The sequence below is a fragment of the Parambassis ranga genome, chromosome 5 (assembly GCF_900634625.1).
Source record: "Parambassis ranga chromosome 5, fParRan2.1, whole genome shotgun sequence".
In the NCBI taxonomy this organism is placed as follows: Eukaryota; Metazoa; Chordata; class Actinopteri; family Ambassidae; genus Parambassis; species Parambassis ranga.
The window spans coordinates 25,480,464-25,503,349 of NC_041026.1; the positions used below are offsets into that span (position 1 = coordinate 25,480,464).

General features: G+C 41.5%; 2 protein-coding genes across 5 annotated transcripts in view; both read right to left on the reverse strand.

Moving 5' to 3' along the window:
* Positions 1-1,793: 1,793 nt before the first annotated feature.
* Positions 1,794-14,422, reverse strand: phf20a (PHD finger protein 20, a). 2 transcript variants are annotated; one of them, XM_028406507.1, is made up of 17 exons: positions 14,280-14,422; positions 12,320-12,426; positions 11,520-11,691; positions 11,119-11,203; positions 10,141-10,217; positions 9,448-10,036; positions 9,259-9,309; positions 8,883-9,152; positions 8,491-8,685; positions 8,250-8,345; positions 7,578-7,733; positions 7,061-7,242; positions 6,875-6,974; positions 6,028-6,223; positions 4,661-5,102; positions 3,829-4,009; positions 1,794-3,661 (listed from the first exon to the last, which is right to left on the reverse strand). In XM_028406507.1, the coding sequence occupies exons 2-17, from the start codon at positions 12,400-12,402 to the stop codon at positions 3,519-3,521; spliced, it is 3,018 nt and encodes a 1,005-aa protein (XP_028262308.1). In that variant the 5' UTR covers positions 12,403-12,426; positions 14,280-14,422; the 3' UTR covers positions 1,794-3,518. The 2 variants fall into 2 exon arrangements, with proteins under 2 accessions (XP_028262308.1, XP_028262309.1); XM_028406508.1 differs by lacking the exon at positions 7,578-7,733.
* Positions 14,423-17,549: 3,127 nt separating this feature from the next.
* The window catches only part of arhgap46a (Rho GTPase activating protein 46a), a 28,490-nt gene continuing 23,153 nt past the window's right edge, over positions 17,550-22,886 (reverse strand). For all 3 annotated transcript variants that reach the window (XM_028406121.1, XM_028406120.1, XM_028406122.1), the window contains 5 exons: positions 20,751-20,824; positions 20,290-20,489; positions 19,592-19,683; positions 19,330-19,499; positions 17,550-19,117 (listed from right to left, as the gene is read on the reverse strand). In XM_028406121.1, coding sequence (XP_028261922.1) covers positions 18,923-19,117; positions 19,330-19,499; positions 19,592-19,683; positions 20,290-20,489; positions 20,751-20,824 — 731 coding nt within the window. In that variant the 3' untranslated portion in view covers positions 17,550-18,922. The remainder of the gene's footprint in view (positions 19,118-19,329; positions 19,500-19,591; positions 19,684-20,289; positions 20,490-20,750; positions 20,825-22,886) is intronic.

A 22,886-nucleotide genomic window follows, 5' to 3' on the forward strand; every position in this document is an offset into this window, starting at 1 on the left:
GACAATGTCTGAGATTGTAATAAAAGCTTAAAGGAAGAACGGGCTGTAGCATTTAGGAAAAGTAGTAAAGAGCTGAGTAGTGATAAAAAATGACAGACATAATGTTTAGTGTCTGATATCTAAGCAGGTAAAGCTGTTTTCTGTGTGTGCTTGTGTCTCTGTGGCACATGTTTGTGTGTAAACAGACAAACTGCTGCTCCTATCTCCCTCTTAATCAGTTATAATGGAGACGTTGACTTTTGCAACCTCTCAAACAACTTGACACTTAAAGAAACCAAACGGAGGCATTTATGGGAAGAAAAATATAAACTATGAATCCCAAGATGTGGCTCTACTGGACCATGTGATTTTTGTTTCCATCATGCAAACCATGTGGCGCTGACAAGATAAACAAGTGTGAGGTTTCTGGCTTTGTTAGAAAATCTTTGTCTCAGTTGATATGGAAGTCTATTGGGCTGTGTGAGGGAGTTCGGCTCACAGCTTTGAGGGTCTCATTGTTTGAAAGCCAATGAATTTTCCTTTGACATGATAAAAAATGTTCCCTCTTTGATGAAAGCTGCAGCATGAGAGCAGGTTAGAGAGAAAGAAACTGGTTTGACTTTTCTCCTCCCACTCTGACAATGACATCACTGAGTCTGAACATTCTGTGCTATACACTAATGTTAAAGTGAGGTTGGTATGAGAGAAGAGGAAGCAGAGGATGGAAACAAATGATTCGATCTGGAGACCCCTAAAGATAACGGCCTAAAAGAAAAGAAGACACAACATGTCGACAGCTCAAGCCTCCTGCCTGACCTCTGAGGCTGTAATAATACCTGAAGTCTAAAGGAAGAACAGGCTGCAGGATTCTATTGTGGAAAAGTAGTAAACAGCTGAGTAGTTATAAAAAATGACAGACATAATGTTTAGAGTCTGATATATAAGCAGGTAAAGCTGTTCTTGTGTCTCTGGCAACACATGTTTGTGTGTAAACAGACCCCTAACTGCTGCTCCTATCTCCCTCTCAATCTGCTATAATAGAGACATTGAGTTTTGCAACCTCTCAAAAAACCACTTAAAGAAACCAAACGGAGGCATTTATGAAAAAAATAGAAAACCGTGTAAAACAAAGACTGTTTTAGAATGCTCTAAAAAACTGCGATTTCATTCGCAATACACACTACTGTTAAAATCTGGACAGCCCAAAATTAGTGAATTGTTTAAAACCGCTTCTACTTCAAAACCCAATTGAGCAACCATTGTAACATAAGTTTAATAGTTCAACCTTTTGTCAGTAGTTTAAAACTTGAATGGTGTCCGTCAGTTAAACTCTAACAGAGTTTTAGCCCTTCTGAACAGAATGATAGGTTAATGGTTTCTGTAGTTTAGAGCATGAGCAAGTAGTTGAAGGTCAAAGAGGGGTTTGGATAAAATTCTCCATTCATTTGAGCTGAAAACTCAACTCAAAGCACCCATGTCCTAAAAAGAAAGAATATTAATAAAGAAAAAGAACGAGAAACACAAGAAGCTTTGCAGCAATCAAACTAATTATACCCAGATATTTTTGCATGTAGGCTACCTGTAGGTCACAGAATTTCCAAATTCCAAAAATTAAATTCCACAATCTTCCACAACGAAAGGCTGAAAAACTGAACAGAATTGCAGACATAAAGAAATATAAGGCTGTCTGTCACTGTACACAAAAGTACTGTGAGGTCTGCTTTATGTGAGCTATGCAGCAGCCAGAGCAGTTTCGGTCAAGAGGAAAAATAAAAGCTGAACAGCTCAAGTCTGAGGTCAAAGAGTTTTTTTACTATGGGGGGGGTCACATTTTTTAACATTGAACTTTTTTGTAATAGCTTAGTCAATCACACTCAGATCAACAGATGAAGCAGTCCTTTGTGACAATTTCAAAGAACTGCTTCTTTGTGAGAATTATATTAATATTCCTCTCACTCTGTCACCACATGATGCTGGCTCAAAATTTGGAGATTAAACGATTACACTTCCCATCAAGTTCCCATTTTCAATCTGATTATGTAACCACACAAATCGGCTATGCCATAAAACAGTACATCAAAGAATGCATGCAATCCTTCATTTTTTTTCTATTTTTATTCTCTCTCTCTCATAAGTTGTGCCAGTTCTAGCTTTCCAGAGCATCCAGTGATCCCGTGCTGTTGTGGATCACTGGTAAAGTGAGATGGCAGGAACCTTAGCAGAAAAGCCTTGATTCATTTTCTCCAGCTCCCACATACAAGTTCACGCCTTCAACTAGCAGGTAGTGCTGCTTTCAGTTAAGTTGTGTATCAGCTGTGAAAACAACCATGTTACATCAAAGCCTGATCAACATATCAGAGGCATAATGAGAAAGCAGCCCAAGTACAGTTTCATGGTGATTAATAACAATGACAGTTTATTTATATACCAGGAAATGTGTTTGCATTGTTTTGGACATTTTCCCTGCTTCTAAGCCAGACACTTACAGTACAGTAGCATACAATATCTGTATTAGGAGAACATTGTCAATAAACAAGAACACCGTTTGAATAGCATATTTACAAATAACAAAATACTGTAAATAAACAGATGAAACCAAACAAGGAAAAAATACAGGTTTTCTAAGTAATATTTATGGATGACACAAAATGCTAGATTAAGAGACAAGTCCACATTACAGTTTTCAGTGAATCATCGGTCAAGTGCTGCAGCAACAACAATGCAAAAAGTATAAACCATGGGAATAAAGTGGGTACACGATGAGCAGACTGTAGGGAAAGAAGCTTTTCAGCTTAAGACAAAACATAAATCACGACTGTGTTTGTCTCAGATGCTGAAAATAAGATACCTTTGATACCAGACAAAAATAACTTCACAGTGTAGAAGAAAACAAATTCTAAAATGATTAGGTCAAAAACAGAACCAATTATTTCACTCTGTCCATGTTTATAGCAAGACCTTCAGGTTAAGGTATGGCATGACAGATGACCAAAGCTAAACTATGGGAAATAATTAATACAAAAAGGGAACGAAATGACCATTTGAAAATGAGTCCAAAACTATTTCAAAGAGTGTAGGTTAATGAACTCAATATTAGTTTGAATATAAAGCTTCTGCATGTAAAGCACTGTACTGAGAGAGACAGGGCGACCTTAAGCAGTAGCTTGGACAAAGGCATTCATAAGGTTTCGAGTTGCATGGGAGTCACAGAAGTGTAATCTGGTCCTAGGGATTTTCTCCTGCGTTTACGAGGTTACTTCTTGTTTAATCCTGATTTAATATGCCAACTTTCCATACATGTCCATATAAATATTCATATATGACACCAACTGGTGGCAGCATTGAATTCTACCACACAGAACGGTTTGAAAAGGAGATACAGCAGCAGAGGTCAGGTTTGAGTGAATGTGCTCAACCATCTAACTCTTGGATTTGCATTAATATCATCATCTCTGCAGCCAGAGACCAGAAAGCTCCCTCTACTGCCAAGTTTCTACATGCTCCGTGGTGAGTGAACCTGCTGCTGTTCTCTGGCGCCCTCATGTGGAGCTGTAGAGTGCAATCTGCTGCACCTTGCCCAGCTGTGTTAGCAGCCGTTTCATGCGATGTTTGAGCTGAGGCAGACGAGCCAAAGGTTCAGGAGGCTCCAGCTCCCCTGTGTAGTCCAGCCAGCTCTCTAGCACTGAAGAGCACAATAAGAACCAGAAGTTAGGACATCCTTACATATAATGGGTTGGTTTCATCCCACATTGACCAGAGTGTTCTCAAATCCTTATTTTTTATTCCAATATACTGATCATGGCCTACCGGGTTAGCTACCCTGGTTTAGAATACTGTACCCAGTCTTACCATCCAACTCCCTCTCAATGAAGTCCATCCTGTGTGAGACCTCGTCCTGGACTGCATCTATGTGATCCAGTAGGTTGATCTGCCACTGCTGATGCTGTCTGCTGTAATCGGCAGCCCCTCCACCTTCCTTACCATCCTCCTCTTTGCGCTCAGCATGTGACCAGGAGCCACATATTGAAGCCTAGAGAGGTTAAGATTAAGATTAACTTCATTAATCCCAATTGGGAAATTAGGAATTCATGTAAAATTAGACAATAGTTACTTACTGGTAAAATAATCAACATTGTTTCAACACAAGATGCACACACAGTATTAAAGATCATTCACACCAAGCCATTTTTACACATGCACCTGACCGTGGGAGTGCCAGATGTGTTTTTACTACTTAAAATACATTCCTCTGGGTGAGGACATGCATTTTTAGAGAAGGCAGGAGGAAAAGAGCTCAAAAGAAATTACAAATGCTTTCTGTGCTGGTAACTATCTGAACATATCTGCAATATCAAAAGTAGAGAGAATGCATGCCTAAAAGTAACAAGAAGTTTACATTTGCGCTGTTGCCACTCACTCAATGTTAAATCTCCAGATAAATGCAGCACTCGCTCAGACATTGCTTTATACTTAAAGGCCTGCAGGATTTGGATAATGTCCCAGGTGACAGAATTCGACATCTGCGATCTCAAATGCAGCTCCTAACCCAAATTCCTGAATAACCTGAGCAACTTTGATTTGCTTGGATGGAAAAATTTGATCACTGTGACAAAGCTTAAATAAGTAAACTTTCAGATTTTTACAGTGGCGCTCCACTCATATTATTGGAATAAACTCCCACCTTGTTGGTGACGTCTATTGATTTGGGCTTGTCTATCTCCAGCAGGCTTCCGTAGCGCTGCTCCCGCTCAAGCAGCTCCTCTGTGCTTCTCATGCTGTCCTCCAGCTCAGAGCCCTGCCGGGTCTCCACCACCAGCCGCTGCTCCACTGCTGGGTAATATGCCCGGGGTTTCTGGTAGCAGTGTTCACTGGTAATGTACGAGTCCTGGAAGGATGGGAAAGGTGAGGAGGAGCAGGATGGAGAGGAGGTGGCAGCTGTAGCAGCCCGAGTTAACTTCTCCAGAGCGTTGGACATTAAAATTTCCCCTCGACTCATGTCCTCCTCAGGTGTGACAGGAGATGGAGCTGCATTGCTGCTTCGACATGAATCAAAGCCGATCCGAAATCTTTCCAAATGCTTCCATGGCTGCCGCCACAGCTGCAGGTCAGGGTGGGTGCTGCTCCTGAAAAGCCAGATGAAAAAAAACACTGTGTATACAGAATCAAAACTATAAACACAATTAATCCGTTTTAATCAGAATAATTAAAGCTGCAAGCAGCATTGCGGGCCCTCGCGCACCTTTGCGATCCACGGGGCTATCGCCGTCTTCTCTCCTATGCTCTTGTCTCCTATACTCTCCTGTCCTATGCTCTCTTTTGCAGAGATGTATGTATTGTATGTATTGCAGAGATGTACAACAAACACATGTTTACAACCAAACTTTCCTGCTACCAGTAGGTGGCGCTATGACCGTATCATCCTATTAGCATATATATCTGTTCAGACTCGGGTCCATAGCAGTACTGTAAGATTTTGTCCACATTGCATGAAGTATATGGGTAGTACTGCATAAAATAGAGCGAGTTCCTTTGTAATGGCAAATGGTCAACTTTGAGGCCACGCCCCCGCCACACAGTAACACTTTTAAAAGAGTTTTGGAGTGCGTCTATTCCCTATGGTGTCCTGAGTGGGCACAGTGAATTACAGCTCAATTGCATGAAGTATGCGAGGCGTGAAAAGTTTTATAGCAGGGTCAGAAATCGCCAAAAATTACAAAAAAAATAAAAATGGCGGACTTCCTGTTGGGTTTGGAGGGGGGGTCCAAGAGACTTTTTTGTGCGCCTTGGGGTGATACACATGTGTGCCAATTTTCATAATCCTGTGTCAAACCGACCAGAGGGGCTACGCGTTGGGGGCGCTATAGAGCCATTTTCCTATGTGCATTTCAAAAGTCAGCAAATTTCAAAATTTTTCGGCCGAATGAATTTTTCTACCAAGTTTGGTGAGTTTTTGGGCATGTTAAGGCCCCAAAAAATGCGATCTCAGGGGAAAAAAAAAAAAAAAATAATAATCCTAAGGGTTTCAATAATAAATATGCCAATACTCACTGTAAGACGTTCATCTTGTGCTGCAGTCCGTTGAGGATCTCCACCACATGGTGCACGTCTCCCAGCAGCTGGTGTGTGGTGGTGATCTTCTTGGCATTTTGGTGAGAGTAATTCTCCTCCAGGAAGGAAAGGCCATACATATGACCATTGATCAACCACTCACGATCATACCAATAGCGCAGACTCTGCCTCTGACCTAAGAAGAACACAAGGTAATCAGTTTAGTTTAGTTTGAGATCTGTCAAACTAGACTGCATCTGCACTCTTCTAACTGGGTGGTTGTGCAGGGTTTCCCACAGCAAAACGGTCAATGTGGTGACCGGGGGGAGCCTAAATATGCAAAAACTTCGTATATGTTAATATATATTAGGGATATAGTCCACAAAAAAGTGTATTATATATTGAGTATACTTAATATATAGCATTCTACAAAAAAAAGTTGTTTTTCTTTGAGTGTGTGCAAGAGTGGGTGTGTACGGAGAGAGAGGTTGTGTGCCTTTAAGTTACATTAAAACAATAAAGCTGCAGCTCTAATGCGGCCTTATTTTACTGTCTATGCATGCGAGGATGCAGCGAATTCCCTCCCCCCCGCCCTTATAATTAGTTCTATAATTAGAAGCATAATGGGAGATGTGCTTGGTATACTGGGACAGTGTTCATATTTTAGCAGGAAACACTGTTGTCCACTGTTGTGTGGGAACACACAAGTGTGGATTTTTAAAGAACAATTTTTATGGAACATCATCAAAGATTCTGTTATACAGACATAATATATAAACGTAATCGATGATGATTGTCTGGCTCATATTTAGTGTCTATGAAGACTATAGCCATCAGCTTTCCTTACCTGGTGGGTCTCTGCAGATGTAGCAGGTGTACCTGTCTGGAACATTGTCTTCCATCAGGCCCATGCAGGTGCCATGCTGCCAGCACAAACAATCTTCACACTAACAAAAAAGGAAATTACAGTTTTGCCACCCCATGATTGCTACCTTAAAATGGGTCAAATCATGTGTTGTCACAACAAACTCACCTGGATCATGAAGTCATTCTCTTCTTCCACTTCACAGATACATCTCACTATCTCTTGGTCACTGGTGTCCACAGCACCAGAGTCCACACTCAGAGGTGGTGTAGTGATGTCCAAATCCACCTCCAAGTCATCGTCACTCCACCCACAGCTGTCAGTGGACCAGTCACTAATGCTATCATCGTCTACAATGAAACAAACAACAAATGGTTTTGCAGCTCAATTAAGATACTGTAACTTGTATGAGAGGATTAAACAACGTTTATAGGTACTAAGATGAAGCAAGCCATAGCAGCAAAGACTAGCTCAGAATTCAATCAACCATGGGTTAAAACTTGCATCAACATGAGTTGATGTAAGCATCAACATTTGTACACAGGTACCAGGTGTGATGCAAGCTAAACAGAATTAGCAGCATGATGGATTGAATCCAAAGGGAGAAGAAGAATGTAAAAAGAGGAAGTAATGTATACACACTAACTGCAACACTATACACACACACACTGTCAGAGATACCCACCATCCACAAGTATCTGCTCTGAGTAGCTGTATCCAGGCCTGCTGGTGTAGGCCTCAGGCTTGTGATTGTGTGAGGGGGGGGATTTGAGTGGAAAATTCAATTTGGACTGAAGACCCAATACTGAGATGTCAATATTCTCCTCACTACCTGTGTAGTCTGTTAATACAGGGAGGGGGGAAGCAGATGTAGAACAAAATGTCAGCTTTGAAAATGCCAAACAAACGTCCTACCAGGAAGTGACAAAATGTGGCACAAACATACATTTTGGACAACAGAACAATCAATCAGGGACAATTAATTGGACAAAATCCATGCTGCCCAAAATTCAGGCATTAAAATGTGTGATGTAAACAGTCAGAATGCTAGCTAATAATAACAGAAGCGTTGATCAGTAAATGTCAGTGCCACCTTATAAATTGGGTTTATTACATGTATTATTGTCTAAAAATGAAAAAGGAAGCTATGACTATTTTTTAAGAGAGATGAGTTGGAACTCGACTGGCATAATGGAGTGACAGTTACACCCACACACAGACTCAGCCACCACACCAAGAGGAGTGAATAAGGCACTTTATGCTTTGCAGGATAGCCTTTTCCCACTATGTCACAGTGAGAGCACATGCAGAGCGGCAGATATGTGAGGCAGCCCTATGCCTGGCACCCACGTCTTACCCGACTTGGCCTTCTTTCTCTTCTTCTTCTTCTTTAGTTTAATGCGGAGGAAGTCCTTCTGCTTTGGTTTTTCTTTCAATTTATCTTTTACCGACCCTGGGGATTGTTAAGTGACAAGAGTTTAAACTCAGTGCAGCTTAGTATTTGCATTAAATACAGAATATAGTGAACAGGTAGGGCTCTAAAACAGAACATGCAACCTCTTTCTCAGTAAGCAAATAACACACTGCATCATACTGACCATTATCAAAGCCACTTTTGTCTGAGTCCTTGTCCTGCAGCTGGCATCCGTTCCTGTCCAGCTGGTTTTCCTTGCTCTTCTCTCTCAACAGTGCCCTCTGCTGATTGCCCTGGGTGTTGACAGCAGGCGGAGCTGATGTGCGCCTGCCTGCTGTCTTCACCTCACCACGGGGAGCTGCAGCAGTTCCAACACAGTCTGGAAAAAAAAAAAAAAAAATCAAAGACCAACTGTAAGTACAAAACCATGATCTCTACACAAGGCAGGATGTGCAATACATTTACGATTTGTAGTTTTATAAGTGATTAGTCATTACAACATCTCATAAAGGGCACACAACTGACATGAGCATTGTACACATACTCAGCTAATTCAAAACCTGGAGAGGAACTCACGCATGGAAGCAGAGATGGTGCGCCTTCTCTTCGTGCCTTCTAAACCAGCAGCAGTGGACTGTTTGTCAGAGGCCCTGGTTTGGACACTCCGGGTGGGGCTGCGATCCCCCTCGGGAGGCGTTTCCTCACCATGATAATATTTCATATGGTAATGCAGCAACTTGGCCTTACGGAATGACTTTGTGCAGCCAGGAGCACTGCATTTGAACGGATTGTGGTCGAGGTTGATGGATAGAACAGGTGGAGGTTGGTTTTTGATAACTCGATACACTGTAACATGGAAAAACGTAAGCAGATTGTGTAAAGCGAAATGCGTGAATGAGTAAGGACATGAATGGTAACTGCATTGGGTTTTAAAGTATTAGGATGCACTCACATGGTTCTCTGCTGAATCGGTTAGGGTTGTGGAAACCCTGCTTCCTTACAGCTATCAAACACAAAAGAAAGGCTTAAAGTAAGATTTTTAATCTTCGAAATACTCCTATATATATATATATCACGGATTTATTTTCACAGCCCTACAGATCTAATATCCTTCCTGCTTATTTGGTTTATTAACACTTACGCTTCACAGGCTGGGGAGGCGGCACTGCAGTTGCAGGCTGAGGGCTCTCTGATTGGACGTGTGGGTTCTTCTCCACATCTTTATTGGATTCTGTGGTTGTCATAGTGACAGACACCTGCTCTGTCAGTGCTGACGTCTGAGTGGGCAACTCTGTATATGGCTTTGACGATTCTGTGTATGGCTTTGTTCCCCTCTGTTCCGTTTTCACCTCTTCTTTCTTCACTTCTCCATTTACATGACACATGTCCATATTTTGCTCATCATCTTCTTTTATCTTTACTCCATTTGTAAGTACTGTCCCATTTTCTCCATCCCTGGTTGTGTTCTGGCCTCCTTCCTCTGATATTTCCTCTTCCTGTTTCACAGTGGTTGCAAGCTCAAGCTCACCATTTGTCTTCTTAGTTTTCTCATTTATCATCCTTTCTTCATGCTCTTCGTCCTCGCTGATGCTGTCCTCCTGGTCTGAAGTGCTGCGTCTGGCTCGCTTGTTTTTTGGACCCCCATTTTCCTGGGGCCTCCTGCGATTTGGGGCCCTCCTAACCATGTTCCTTTCAGAAAACCGAGACTTTCCTCCACTAACTCCACTTCTCTGCAGAATAAGAGAAAGTGTAGAGTTGAAATGGAACTCGAGGGAAAAATGAGATATTACACTGAATGCAAATATTTATGATCACTAAATGTAAATAAATGTACCTGTTTAATATAAGGCTTTACATGTATCCCCTTCACTGTCTGGATAATACCATCATAAAACTTCACAGTGTAGGATGCTGGAGGATAAAGCAAAACAAACAATCAAACAATGCTTCAAAAATGCTGCACAATGCAATTTTCTCTCAATTTTTGAAAATACTTTTAGACTTCTATCATGCACTATCCTCTCAGAGTGACCCACATTAAGATGGATAATTGTTTTGTTTTGTATTTTTTGTAAATTAGGGCCCAAGCACGAAATGTGTGAGAGCCCTATTGAAACCCTAGGGATTATTACCCCCCCTCAGATCGCCTTTTTGGAGGCCTTAACATGCCCCAAAACTCACCAAACTTGGTAGAAAAATTCATTCAGCTGAAAAATTTTGAAATTTGCTGACTTTTGAAACGCACATGGGAAAATGGCTCTATAGCGCCCCCTAATAATAGCCCCTAGTCAACTGATGTCATCAAAGGAGACAAAAAACGCATTCCAAAACTCTTTCAAAAGTGTTATGATGTGGCGGGGGCCATTACAAAGAAACACTGTATTTTCTGCAGTACCACCAACATACTTCATGCAATGTGGACAAAATCTTACAGTACTGCTATGAACCCGAGTCTGAACAGATATATATGCTAATAGGATGATACCATCACAGCACCACCTGCTGGCAGCAGGAAATTTCTGTTGTAAACGTGTGTTTGTTGTACGTCTCTGGAAATGAGAGGAGAGCATAGGAGAGGAGATAGCGATGGCCCCGCGGATCGCAAGGTGTGCGAGGGGCCGCAATGCTGCTTGCAGCTTTAATTTGTTTGTTGCTCCTCCACCTTACTATAAGTCAACCCATAAAATTCTAATCATAAAAAAAGAAAATACTTTTTGAGACTTTTAACACTTCAGAGTTCAAACCAAACAGTACAGTTCCTGTTTTTAACTTTTAAGACCCAAAACAGATTCTTAAGGTTACTGATACTCACCATCTCTATTGACTGAAATGACCTTAGCAGGGTAGAAACGGCAGTCTGACCAGCTGGCCAACACTTTGTCATTCACGTTAAAGCCCTAAAGGAATGGAACATTTGATCAAGGACATTCCGTTGTTAAAATCTTAAAAATGGGAGGTGGTGCTATTAGATGCACACAAATCTATTATTGTTCTTATTAGAAGAGAATAAGAATTTTAAATTGGAAGTAAATATAGCAGATACCCTTTAGTGAATGCATATAAAACCCAAGTATCATATTTTTTCCAGAAAGATGAATAAGGAACCTCCTAATGTAGTAATGCACAATAGAACAAAAGCTAAAGATCACTGGGGCACAATTTTCAATTTCTTCATGCAGCTCAAATCAAAAGTGAAAAGCTGTCTGAGCTCACAGGTATAGGTCCGTTGTCATTCAGGCCCTGCCGCCTCAGTTGAACTCTCTCTACAGGTCTCAGGTAGGGACTTGTCCAATCAAACCACTCGTCGTAACGGTGGCTCCACTGGCGGTAATGGATTAACACTTTTTCATCTTCGTAGTCAATCTTCTCTATGTTGGCAGCATACCTACATGAGTAAATTCAATAATGTGTGACTGAGAAGGGAAAGGAAATAATAATTCTACTTGTTTATGGTCCTTATACTTTATCACAAATGTACAAAGAGGTCAGAAAGTCTTTAGGAATGTATGTATAAAACAACAATGAATTATGAGATGGATAGAAGATGGTATGCTCACAGCAGTACTGGGATTTTTCATTACAATTACCACTTCGAGACTCCATTAGAGTTATAACCTCTGGTCAATCTGTTTTTACAATGTTTTACTAATAGAGGGCCACTGTCTTGTACAACTTGTATTTTTATGTCTACATAGAGAAGTGAGGAAATAATATGTAATTCTACTGGCCCTTTAAAATTGCCTTATAAAAGGCTGCACCCTCTGTTGTTCTTGAAACAGCAATGTGACCTGATTAAGGATTATTGTTTTATCTCATGTAAACTGGTAGTATGCCTTAAAATATAATTTACTTTAGTGGACACTACACCCAAGCAATGATGCAATGAAAGGTTAGAGTGGCTCTACTCAAGATAACTCACACCCAGAAAGTAGAGGATGAGAATTTGTATGAGATGAATAGGACAGGACACAGGGTAACATGGATGGGGAGGAATGAGCAAAGGAGTGACTCACCAGTTTTTGAGGCTGTCTCTAGCCTCAAGCTGAGCTCCCACCTCAAATGTAATCCCTCTTCTGTTAGGGGGCGTCTTACTCATACTGCCCACATCAAGGCTCGCTTCCTGTACATACACACAATATCCAATAAACATACTGATTAAAAACTAAACTTATATGACCTCTGAGAGAGACCCTTATTTTGTCTAACAGGCAATACAACACAAGCTACTATCAAGGTCTTTACAGACAGCTTTGTCTCACAATCACTGCATGTAAGATACCACCTTTGTGCCAGCAGAACAATAGTGCTGTCCAGGCCATGGAAATATATGATACCACTGTAAATGCACACAAGCTACAGATTACACGTATAACATGGTGCAGCACAGGGTAAAGAGCACAAAAAGAGACAGATAAAGGGGAGCCATGCCCATGAAGATGTAGCTAACATCAAATGGTCATCAATCACTAGTTAAGGTGTAGAGGTAACGATTGGCCACATGTTTTTATTTAGCATGTAATTCCAGTATTATTTTAATTAAGAGAGAAATTAAAGTAATGACAGGAATGATTTATTCATCTTCTACAGCAAGCACCCCTCCCTGCAAAAGGGAGGCAAGTATGCACCAAACTAACACCAGACTGAAGCACCAACAGTAACATAGCATTATCTAGGTCCTTAACCATTAGCTTTTAACAAATCCAGGCCTGCAGCCTGCTGATGATGTTCAGACATTCAGCTAAATAATAAAAGGCTTGGTGGCAGTAGGATCATCTAAAAGAGGAGAAATACCCTCTGACTAACAGCGCTTCGTTGTCAGACATGTAGCACATGAACAGATTGACATACCGACGCATTTAATGCAAGTATAACTATTTACGTAATATAACATTACATCTTACTTTCGCCCGGGATATAGCCGACTCTGGTCATCATAGCGGAGGCTGTCTGGAGTAACTGCCTTTCAGCGCAACCTACAAACCGGATATCTCCACACTACTCGGCCCACGTGTTTTCTGCTCAGTGGATTTCACATAGACACAATGGGAGACAATGGCACGGACCACTATGGTCATCCGCATGTAGAATGTAGCGTCATACTCAGATATTAAAGGGACCAACGACCTAGTAGCAAATGCACGACTTTAAAAACCGGGTATTTTTATTGCGCGTGCAGGGAGCTAGACTTACAGCGACACAGGCAGCGCACAAAGCGCAGGTTGGGAAGGCGCCACTGAGAGTCAGGAAGCAGATGATAATCATAGGTCTACATGTATTATGTAATGTTTTACTGTGTTTTGATGTTTTACTGTAATAAGGACAAAATCACATGCTCCATTTTCGCATTTCTTCAAAAACGCTTCCGATATATTTAACGTCCAAATGGTTTTATTACAGTAAAATACGACGGGGACACGTAGCGTTGCGTTCTTCCAGGTTTCCTATTGTTGTTCACTGCAACCACTACTGACACTTTATTGTCCGGTGTTTTATAACCAGTGGGCGTGGCAAGAGGGAAACCAACACATACGTCAGCGCTTCAGACAAACCTGACTAGTCGACCGACAGTGTTGTGGGCGGGACACTAGCTGGTGATTGGCCGAGCAACTGTCACTCACACAGCTCTTCTGGGCCTCGCGCTAGGCCTACTTTTTCATACTTTTCCTGCTGCATGCGAGTGGCGTGGAAATAAAAAGCATCAAACTTCACCAAGTGAGAAAGCACACAGACATATTAACGCAGCCACTACAAGAAATAAGAATGGGACGCGCCGGGAATTAAACAAATACACCTACGATACGTACCAACATTTTAAAATCTACTTCGTCACGTTTGTTTTGAACTCGGAAAGCCGACATGCGGCATCACACCGTCTACGCTGTTGATGCATCCACCGACCGGGCCTCAGTCACGATGTTACTGGGCATTGTAAACGCTAAACTGCAAGGGGTGGCCACGATTCAGTCATCTTACCTGTTCTCCAGTCACTCTTTCTCGGGGTGGGTGTAAAATGTGCAGCGTAATCCCTAAAAAGTGCAGCTCCCGCCGCCTCCGCCTGTCTGTTCCAGATCACGCAGTTGAATTTCTTCCCGTTGCATTCACCACCGGCGCGGGCAGTGTGGCGCGGCATTGCGCATGCGTACCACACGGATCTGAGCCCTCGTGGTTCTCAATAAGACCTTTTATCTCCTTATGAATGCCAGTGTGTTGCCTTTAAATGTCGAGTTTTTTTTATTTTCTTAAATATACCGACTGCTTTTTCTTAAATACGAACCACCTGAATCCGAATCATGTCACTGATTTTATGAACGACAGTATACCTAGATATATTGCAATGTCAGGGACGGATTAGTAGTCATGGGCCCCTGGGCCCAGACATGAAGGCCCCATAAGCTCACATCTGGAACATGTATACATAAGTGCCAAGGCTCAGTCCAAGTTGCCCATGCTGAAGGAGACAGCAGAGAAGGAACACACTCAGTTTAACGCTGATATAAGAAAACTGGAAGTGCAGAGTAGACAGAAAGAGGAGCGAGCACAAAATGGAAACAAGACACTGTAAGAGACCACCACTGTGCGCCACATTATGTAGCTACTGAGAGTTAAACAGTGCTAACAGTTAATAATAATTGTATTAACCATTTATTTACATTCAGTGCTGTTGTCATAGTGAGACCAGTGCTAAGAATGTATTTTCTGCCTCTGAAGTGGACATCATGCAGTAACAAAAGTACAAACATCATGTGTTTGTTAATATAATTATATTTTACAAATAAATCTATACGTTTCAAAGTGTATATTTTCAAATCGGGTGGCATGGTGGTGCAGCCTTCTGTAATTGGTCACTCTAAATTGCCTGTAGGTGTGAGTGTGAATGGTTGTCTGTCTCTGTGTTGCCCTGCGATGGACTGGACTCCAGCCCCCCCGTGGCCCTACACTGCGGGACAAGCGGGTTAATAGAAGAAGGATGGATATTTTCAAATCTAAAATAAAATCATAGCAACTACAGCACTTCTTCAATATCATTAATAACCCGAAAAACAGGCATAATTAAATCATAGCTAAAAGGAGGGAATAATGAATTTGTGGTTGCACCAACATACTAAAACTGAGCTGGCTTAGAAACAACAAAAAACAAATGTCTTTCTACTGTGTTGGAAAAAAGTGCAGGTTCTTGTTTACTTCCATTAATATTGAGTAATAATATGTTCTGGCCTTATGGAGGGCCTTTTTATATATCAATAAACTGTCTTTCTAGGTACTGAAGGATTCTTCTGATTTCGAGGAATATCACATCATTTCTATCTTTTGCGATACCTGTTGCAGAGTTCAGACATGTGTATTAAACCAGTCAGTCCTGTGATTTGAGACTCTCTTTTTCAGTGGAGCAACCTTATCTAGGACTTTATGCAATATGAATCTTGCTGCAGTGCCAATAAATTACTGAAGAGGTAACATTTGAGTCAGTGCCCTCTGTTCTACTAATACATGACACTATACATAGGGAGTAGTGATGGGATTGATCCCAAAATTTGGTTACAGCATTAAGAGATAAACATATGCTGTTAAAGGGCTTTTTAGCATGTAGTGCAATGGAAGGGTACATTCAAAGTTATTAAGTAGTAGTTGGACAGAGGAGGGTTCTGTGGGAATACTTGCAGGTTCTCAGTTTCTAACCCAGTGAAAACAAGATCAAGGGTGTGATTGAAGCTTTTCTGACTTTCAGTTGGAGGTGAGACAGGCTGAGACTTTCAAATGAACTATGGCTAGATTAAAACTTTAATTTGAAAACTGGAGTGGTAGATTAGAGCCCCTCCTCTGCTTCACGATAATTAACATATAAGTAGAAGGGGTTGATTCAAGGAATATAACTTCCTATTAAATGTTATTATTATTAATTACTATGTATATATGTTGCCCTTTGGGTTAATTTCCTTCTCTGTCTATGTTGTTGAACTTGCTCCAGTCCTGCAGACCGAGGCTAGAGGAACTCTTGCCTTGCTGTTATGGTTACATGATTGCTACAGAGTGGCAGATGAAGCAGGTTGTGCAGTGATGTGGATGAACAGATTGGAAGAGTGAAGGTTATGCTGTAAGACAGGATGGGAGGATGATTACATCTGTTTGCTATCCATTTTACCTGTGGAGCCGCAGATATATTCATAACTGTGGGGAAATACCAAATGTTGTGAGCTGAAAGGCTGGCACAAGAGGCCTCTTTGTACAAAAAAACATGGAACTTTATTCTCTGGGTTTTATACTAAATCAAAGACATTTTGTGCTTTACACTGATAAAAAAATAAAGGGAACACTTAAAGAACACAGTGTAACTCCAAGTCAGTCACACTTCTGTGAAGTCAGCCTGTCCAGTTAGGAAGCAACACTGATTGTGAATCAGTTACAGCTGCTGTTGTGCAAATGGAACAGACAACAGGTGGAAATGAGAGGCAGTTATCAAGACAAGCCCTATAAAGGAGAGGTTCTGCAGGTGCTGACCACAGACCATTTCAGCACAGTGTCCAGAGCATGGAGGAGATACCAGGAGACAGGCCAGTACACCAGGAGACGTTGAGGGGGCCGTAGGAGGGCAAAAACCCAGCAGCAGGACCGCTGCCTCCTTCTTTGTGCAAGGAGGAGCAGGAGGAGCACTGCCAGAGCCCTGCAACATGACCTGCAGCAGGCCACTAATATGCATGTTTCTGCTCAAACTGTCAGAAACAGACTCCATGAGGGTGGTATGAGGGCCCGACGTCTATAAGTGGGGCTTGTGCTTACAGCCCAACACCGTGCAGGGCGATTGGCATTTGCCAGAGGCACGTGGAGGCCATACACACTACTGAGCCCATTTTGATCTGGGCTTTTTACCCTATATTGCCTTTGAAATAGCAATTATGAGATGCTGTAATTCCTCACTAAAGGCATATATATGGCATATATATTTTCCTCCATAACCATATGGGCAGCAGTGGCTGTGTTGTGTGTCCTTGACAAGACACTTTACCCGCACAGCCTCCAGTGTATTCACTGGTGTGGCACGCCTTGCTAATCATTACATGACACTGCTTGGCAGCAGCCTTAAAACAATTTCCCTCTAGGAATAATAAAGTATCTAAAATAAAAAAAATAAATATTTAAAACATTGAATAAGCCTCATGTCGCAGGCCTCTACTGGATGCTGTTCCTCCTCTATTCCACCAAATAAAGGAAACATACCTATTGAAAATACATACAAGGAGATCTATCAACAATTGAACAAACCTTTATTTATGGACAGTCATTCCATATCATGACAAGTTGGTATGCATACACACATACACGCACATACATGAAAAGTGGTCTGAATCATTCCTATGTTCAAAAGGCAAGCGGTTACAGCAGAGAAATAAACAGATAATTACAAAAAAATTGCTCTTTACAGCAACAGGTTACTTGAGCCATAACCTAGATCGTTAGAATATACTTAAGAGTTAATACTATTTTACTCACAGAATTATTTACATTGGAAAAGCCTGAGAGGGGACACAAAAAGCTCCATTTACATTCTCATAGTGCTCGACAGTTGAACAATACTATATTTTCAGTACAAAGGGTTTCATTAGGTTAATCAATTTTCCGTCTGCAACAGAGGCTATGTACAGTTTATCACATCCAACACCCGTTTTATCAGAACACCTGAGCCAAGAAACACAACACACAGATCGCAACAGAGGGAACACAATTCCAAATAGAATGCTTCTCATAGATGATAGAGAAAGGGTATTATGAGTTAAGCGTCCAACATCCCCACACCACAAGCTGTAATTAAAATGTCCACTTTTGTCTGGCTCCAGGAGGTGTTTAAATTTGGAAAATCAAAGCACTTCCATGATTATTTGCTTAGAAAATTCCCACCTTCCGTTTTAAATAAGCTATCTGTACATCCTTCCAGTGTGTGTTTTGAAATGAAGTCTCTGTACTTTATGTCTGTTAAAAATCAAATATGAGGAGACCAGATAATAGTACAACTATTCAAAACAGTATAGGCAAGCTTATTAATGAGACATCATTACAAGAGTCTTTTACTTTTGATATATTTCTTTTTCTGTACATGTTAAAAGAAAGGTGTCCTTTGTTCACACTCTGACAACCACACACACACAAACACATACTTGAATGAAATCAAAAAGCCAAAGAGTGAAAGAAAAAGCAGTGTCAACACTGCTGCTTCAAGATCTTTTTTGTGCAAGTGAATACTTCTGAAGAAAACAATGCAAGACTCTCACTCACTTTGCAGAGCCCAGTCGTCCAATGTAACTGTAGTACTCCCCATTCAGTAATGCCTAAATGGTAACCCGGTTTTCACATGCAGAGGTTAGACAGTACAGTCATTAAAGCGAACCACTTGAAAGCAGTCCTGTTGATATTAGTATCAAAAACAGTGAAACGTTAGGTGATGTGTATTGTCTCTCAGTAAGAAAGAAGGAGACCACAAGGGCTCAAAGTCTAAGCTGTGTTCACACTGCTTATGTCGTAAGAGGAATATCTTTAAAAAAGTTTCCAGTGTGGTCTGAACAGAGACAGTGTTAATGCATGACTGTAAATGTGTAACTGGAGGTGTGCTCTGTGCTTCACAGTGTCTACACCACCCCTTCAATGAAACTAGTGTCCAGGTGAACTATGAGCATTCGCAGGAAGGACATCTCTTTGCGTGTGTTTTCAAAAATGATCCGTGGGTCATCAGATTGACATCTGAGGCAGTTGGGGGCCATCACCATGGCGAGGTTATTCACATCCATCTTGGTTATAGCTACGTTGGATGGCTGTGCGAACACCTAGAGGTAAATGAGATGTAAGGAGAGGAAAAGACTGAACTCTGACCTGCAGTAAGACATATGAGCCACATTCAGTTATCTAAAGGTCAAATGATAATTTTTTTAATTCAGTAATCGGTTGAATTTTTCATACACAGAAGATTTTATTTTTAGTACAGGGTTTAAATTAAGGTAGAGACAGTGTATTATGAATCTTTCAACATCCTGGTTACCTGCAGGAAGTGGATGAAGTAGCAGAGAACCAGCCTGTTAAGCTCAGGCAAAGACTGCACCACAGCAATGGCTGCCACTGGATCATCACAGTTACTAATGCACTGTTTGTAGAAGTTCATGGGGATGAGGGGTTCCTCCAGTTCTCGATACCACAGCTTCATCAGAGAGGCTGAATGAAAAAGACACAATTCTTTTATAAACATATTCAAACCTCACGTAACCACCAAAAAAATGAGCCAAACAAAACCAATCCTTCCTCACCAGGAACATTAGGGTCTGAGAGATTCTCTGGAATTCTCCACTGGTCTACTTGGAGCTTCAATGCATTCACTTCATCAATGTCTCCAGGCACTCTGAGGATAAAACATAACACTGCAATTAGTCACCACAAGAGGGAGCTCCTCCTCTATCACACATGTCCTTCATAGGCCTGAGGTAAATCTTTTACTCATGCACGCCCAATTGGTTTCAAATGTGGCCTGGTGGCTGAAAGTTCTCTGTTCCTTGTTTGCAGTACTTCTTTGGAACAAACAAATCCGCAATAACCATAATATAAACAAACAACACACTCTCTGGTAAAGTCCCAATGTAGACTTGTTTGAAAAAAGAGAACAGGTTTCTGAACTAGATTGTAGGAAACTACAAAAATACACAGTTGTGAAGCTCCCACATGCTTGTAAGCTGAAGCTGTACTGTAAACACATATCACAAAGTATCAAATTAAACAGTGCTGGAGTCAGGAGCAGAGCAGGGCTGTGTTTGTTCTGTCTGCTCTGTGTACTATACACAGTGAAGGCCTACTTGGAAATACAGAGTTACAAGAGACCACACACATTTGTTTATGCGTACAATAATGCACACACACATGTCATACAAAATATCCTCCTTCTAATTTCCTACACTGCACCTCTCTCTGTTCAAGTTAAGGCATGTCATTGGCTGAGTGGGGTTTGTCTTACCTAAAGATGCCCTCTGTCTGAGCACCACCAAGAGCCAGAACATACTGGGAAAGCTGAACCTGCACCCAGGGCAGTTTCCTGTCTGGGAAGAGCTCACTCTGTCTTTCCATCACTTCCTCCAGAGAACTGCCAAAAAGGGAGGGGGTGACAATAGCCCGTCTGCTGTGGTCGATCTCCTCCAAGGTGGGCTTACGTAGGCCCTAGAGGGTTAGAGGGGAAGATTTATTACCTGGGTATGTCAGAGACTATGATACTAATCATGGCAGTGTCTGCAGCTGCACTACAATGACTGCGTCTGTGTTTATGTCTCTCTACCTATGACTATGTCAGAACACCTGTAATTATGTCTCTGTGTGACAGTATCTATGATGACTAACATGAGAATCTCAACTTTCCAACTCTTACATCTTCTTATCATGTGGAGGTGACATTTTTTAGTAAGTGTTTTTCTTCTATCTTACCTTTTTGCCACCAGTGATTGCCACTTTCTGCAACTTCCGATGGCAAAACTTGGCGTATGTGCTTATAGGAAGTCCTGTAGAATGAGAGGTAAATACAATTCAGGACAGAGGAACACAGAACCCCTCCTCAACAAGAAGCACTATGCACAGTCTTCTTATAACTTCAAAGACCCCGTATAAACCTCTTAAGCATCTGGCATTACTGAACACACAAAATAATAAATGATTTAAATGCTTTCCCACAAACAGGACAAGCAGTGTTTTCTTCCCACAGATGCCAAAAAGAGGCAGGCAGTGGTAATTGGAGAGACATGTTGACGGCGTGATTCTGGCATATGGGGATTAGAACAGGCTTGGCTAAACTGTCAGGCTGGGAGAAGATTTAGTGCTGTTGAACAAAAGCCTTAGAGACAAGATCCAGCCTACATATCCAACGATCAGGTGATTCATCAGCATATACAGGCATAAAAGCCCCAGGAGAGAATAAGAAACAGTCTGCTACCTGCCCTACGCTGCTACTTTAGGGGCCAGATCTATTTCGGAAGAGAAATGCATTAGAAGAACACTGTTTTTACAGACCCGACCCGATGTACTTCAAATTGCAGAAGACACAGAAGAATCTGAACTCTCCCAGAGAAAAAAAATCCCAAGAAATTCTCTACACTTCTGAAACACAAAGCCTAAAAGAAAACCTTCATTGTTCAGTCATTGTCTGAGATCATAAAAAGAATCATCCCCATCTTTTATTGCTGTGGTAACACAAACTAAACACTAAGCTCTCTTGGGTCCATTCCTCTTCCCTGAATCCTTACTGCATAAGGTACTTGAACCCAGTCCAGGTGGACATACTCACAGATAGGATTTTAAACAGTAACAAACTTTCCAGTTTGTTCCACGGAGTCAAAGGCCCTAGATCTATAGCAAACAGGTGACCCTTATGTGCTTCCAACTGTTGCTAATCTGACCATGTCTGACTATAATTATGCCTAATTAGAGAGATCATACCAATAATTTGCCCTTGATCTTGGCTTTCCCATGGTTCCCAACATTGAGTATACGTACTAAAAGTAAAGCAAGAGTGCAGCACCCCGCGCCACAGTGAGAACAAAGTTTTGAACACCAGTGGGCTATTTGCGCCAGGTTTGAATGCATAAAAAGAAACAACAACTACTAAGCAACCAAAGCCCAGGGGAAATATCAGCTCATTAGTAGCTTGAGTGTACTGTCCCAGACAGAGAACTGTATCGCACCTGTTTACACATGGGCTGACGCTAAACTTAATAAGAGGAGACAGCCTCTGTCTTCTCCTAGTTATTGTTTATGGGAATCAATTCCAAATGCAGGCTAAAACAACCCACTTTAGACCCAGAGAAAAAAATACGTTTCTAAGTCCTGACTAGGCATGGCCTGACTAAAGGCCTCTAGCTCCCACATGCAACTCCCACTTCTGCTGCTCACAGCTGCTTGTTGCTCTGGTCAGACACAAAAGTGTCTCAGTTTTCTGGTTGTTGGCGATCATCAACAGTCTTCTCTCCAAAGACCTTCAGAGTTAGTCAGAAAACTTCAGGAGGTTTACTCTTTGACCTCTTAGTCAGCTGGAGCTTTTTTTTTCAGCATAAAGCACTGTGGCTGAGTCACAGAAGTACAATGCGTGGGGCCCCTGGTGTGTGACTACTGTGAGACGATGGGGTTCCTTTGAGATGATATCATCTAGTGTAATGAGGCCACGTGCTGATGAGTAGCTACCCTTTCAAATGGCTGTCCAGAACACAAGAGGCAAGGGAGATTACTAATATGATTCACAGTGAGGTCCTCTGTGCATGTCAAGAACCTTCTGAAATTCTCATTCAGCTTTTTCTCCCAAAGCAACTTTCTGGGAAATCCATTTGCTGTGTCTGTAAGTACATCAGCATGTGCTCATCTGACAAAGAATTTTCCATCCCACTCAAAGTGGTCACTCTACAGGGAGCTATATGATTGATTTGTCCATGTTTACACTGCTCAAACTTCTGAAAAGAGTAGAAAAACATCTCTAGGAGCCCCTTCCTGGTGCACTATCTATCCCTGTGTGCAACAGATAAGCTCACACAAGTGGAAAATGCTAAGGATTTACTTTCCTTAAAGCAATAATTTGGA